General features: G+C 41.4%; 1 protein-coding gene across 2 annotated transcripts in view; it reads right to left on the bottom strand.

The window, feature by feature from the left end:
* Nucleotides 1-605: 605 nt before the first annotated feature.
* The window catches only part of FAM65B (family with sequence similarity 65, member B), a 36,409-nt gene continuing 34,128 nt past the window's right edge, over nt 606-2,886 (bottom strand). The window contains exon 22 of one of the 2 annotated variants that reach the window (XM_010138398.1): nt 606-2,194. In XM_010138398.1, the coding sequence (XP_010136700.1) occupies nt 2,094-2,194 (101 nt within the window). In that variant the 3' untranslated portion in view covers nt 606-2,093. The remainder of the gene's footprint in view (nt 2,195-2,886) is intronic. The other variant, XM_010138399.1, reaches the window with a different exon arrangement.

Raw genomic sequence — 2,886 nt, 5'->3', positions numbered from 1 at the left:
TCACTGCAGTTTCATCCCTTCTATACTTTTCCTAGTTTTGTGGTTTCTGTGTTTGTTTCCATTACTAAAACAGTTTGCCTCTTACCTCCCCTTGGCCAGCAGAAAGAAGAAGAAGCAAGAGCTGTGCATATTAAACCACAAGCTGCTGTTGCACCGTTTCTCCCACTGCACACGAAGTTCTGTCTGCCCTCAAGCAGTAGTCCTTGCTATTGTTCACTTGCTGCAATTTAGATGTTTTGGTAAGATCTTAAAGTTCTTCTAAGCCTTAACAAAGTTGATAAGGTATGAAACACAAATTATTTCTACACTGTAAGAAATCTAGCTGATGACTTCATATATTTTAACTACATTTTTTGAGGTTGTCATAAAGACTTGCCTGGGTGACCAGGCTTAAAAAAACAAATACTCCCTACAAATCTTTTCCCTTAATATGATTAAACAACTCCTGAACAGATTGCCCGAAATCCAGCTGCAAGTAGGTGACTCTTGGTGAGCCACTGGTGGTTTTGGGAGCTGACCTGCATGATGGCTGAAGGTTGCATGAGCCTCACAGTGGAGAGGCTGCTGACAGAAAGAGTGACTATACATATGGACTGATGTGCTTAGTAATTAAAAAATAATCTTTATTATAACTTAAATGTGGTAGGAAATATGGTGAGTACAAATGGCACAAAACTAAAAGCAAAAAAAAAATTAAAAAAGTACAAAAGGACACCTTGGGAGGATTCAGCTGATGGGATACGCATGGTATAAAAACTGTAACGTGATTATTTCACCTTCTGCAAAAAAAGTCTGTATCCCTCAGTAAATGAATAAGCATTTTGAACTGTACAAAATGTACTTTTTTAATTCAAGGAAGAATATATATTTATAAATATACATATATGTACATTGTTGTAACATTCACAGTAAAAAAACCCAAACCAAAAGGACCCCTGCCAGCCATGGAGTTTGGTGCACAAGGGCTCCCTTTTCATGTGAGTTGTTTGCAATCTTTTCTATGTAGTCTATGCAAATTTGGATACTTTAATTGACATCTAAATAGCATTTCATGCATAATGAACACAGAACAGGAACACTCCGGTTAAATTCTATTCACCTCCTCTGTTAACTTAAGGCTCATAATCAACGTTTTGAAGCACACGCTGTCTTTCATCCCTGCAGTGGCGGAGGGAACGCACTCACTTCACCCTCTATTACTGCCTCCGAGGTTCACTGCAGCTTGTTCCAGTTCTTTGTATTGAAATCACTCTATAGAAGCTATGATCCACTAATTGAAGTGAAGGAAATCAAATCCTGCCTGCTCCTTACGGGACCAAATGGCTTTGGGGACTTGTGCAATTAGCTGTATTCACTCTTTCTTCTTGGAATTAATACATGCATTTTACCTTTTCATGTAGTTTTCAGAAACCTACGTGATTGTTTGATCCCCTCAGAAATCTCTGGATTAATGATGGCTCGGTGCTGGAGGGCAAGAGAAAGGAAAGAAAAGACCAGTGGAGGCATTTAGAATGAGTCACCTAAGTGACACCTCCCAGGGTTTACATCATGCTGTTACTGGAGGCAAAACTTGAAGAAACTTGCTCTATATTTCATTACTGAGGGAAAACTGAGAGCCGAGTGGTGGTCCTTGCTGCTGGGGACACTGCGCTGCAGCAGACGCAGAGCTCGGGGTTGCAGAGAAAGCTTCTTTGCAGTCCTGCTCGGGTGACCTCCTGCTCGGCCCTAGTAGATACAGTATCGCACATCTCAAGCTTCCACCACAACTTCAAGGAAGTAAATGTAATACTCAGTAAAATATAAGATGCCAAATTCTAAAAACTCACAGAAGTCTGAGGCTGAACAACTGCAATTACATCATTTGTTACGAGTCAGTCAGGAAAGCATTGTTCCTCAGCATCCAACTGTTCCATCATGAGCTGCAAAGAGGAGCCAGTAGGAACTGGAGCTGGATTTTAGATTTTGCTTTTCCTTAAGAAGTCTGTAAATTGCTACATTTTTGGACATTCCCATAGAATCCTTCAAAGTCTTCCTTCTGGTCCCCACACTGGGGTGCAGCTCCATCCTACTTCAGAGCCTGTGAACTGTCCCACCTAAAAAGCTGCAGCAGCTTCAGTTCCACGGCGGCTTCCAACTTTAACAAATTCCCGGGGAAATTTGTCCAGCTGTTCGTATGCCAATCTCCCATCTTCACCTGAATGCGAGATGTTGAAGGATAATCATGTATTATATCATTGCCCTACAACATTTACAATGCTGGGTTCTCTGCTGTTACAAAGCACTGATCTTCCCTGTCTTAAAATGGATCTTTTTGAGGGCAACTTCAGAAACTACTTGGAAAAATTAAACAATGTGAATGTTCAGAGTGTGTTTATTTTCTCCTGCATTTGCTGTTTTTATCTAGAGCAAAGCAGAGGCAGATGTGGGTTGTATGATAAGATGAACAGTATCTGTGCGCTTGCCTTACTAAACGACTGACCTGTGGTGCTTGTCTCAGCTGCAGCTGTGATATACTTGAGGCAGATGGTGTTTATCCACCTCTGTTTGGACAATATGAAGTTTCCCACTTCTCTCTTCCTGACATTTTAAAGAAGTGAGTCTAGTCACATGTTTACTTCTATATCTTCAAAAAAGAGGAAGCAGTATGTTTGCTAAATTTAACTGCTTTGTCTCTCAAACCCTCTTCCCTTAGGTCTGTCATCTATAATGCAGCGGTGGGGAGCCTTGAGCCTAGTGTGTTGAAGTGGCCATTAGGTACCAAAACAGTCTCTGCATGTCATCTAGAGGAATGGCAGTACGATCTCCCAGTGCTTTCAGAAGTGGCCCCAGGCTAGTTGTTTTGCAACCTGGGCAATAACACATCCAACAGCAGCGTGAATTCCTGCT

Source organism: Buceros rhinoceros, unplaced genomic scaffold, assembly GCF_000710305.1.
Source record: "Buceros rhinoceros silvestris isolate BGI_N320 unplaced genomic scaffold, ASM71030v1 scaffold10646, whole genome shotgun sequence".
In the NCBI taxonomy this organism is placed as follows: Eukaryota; Metazoa; Chordata; class Aves; order Bucerotiformes; family Bucerotidae; genus Buceros; species Buceros rhinoceros.
The sequence above is the reverse complement of the archived record's forward strand: the minus strand, read 5'-3'. Positions and strand labels throughout refer to the sequence as shown.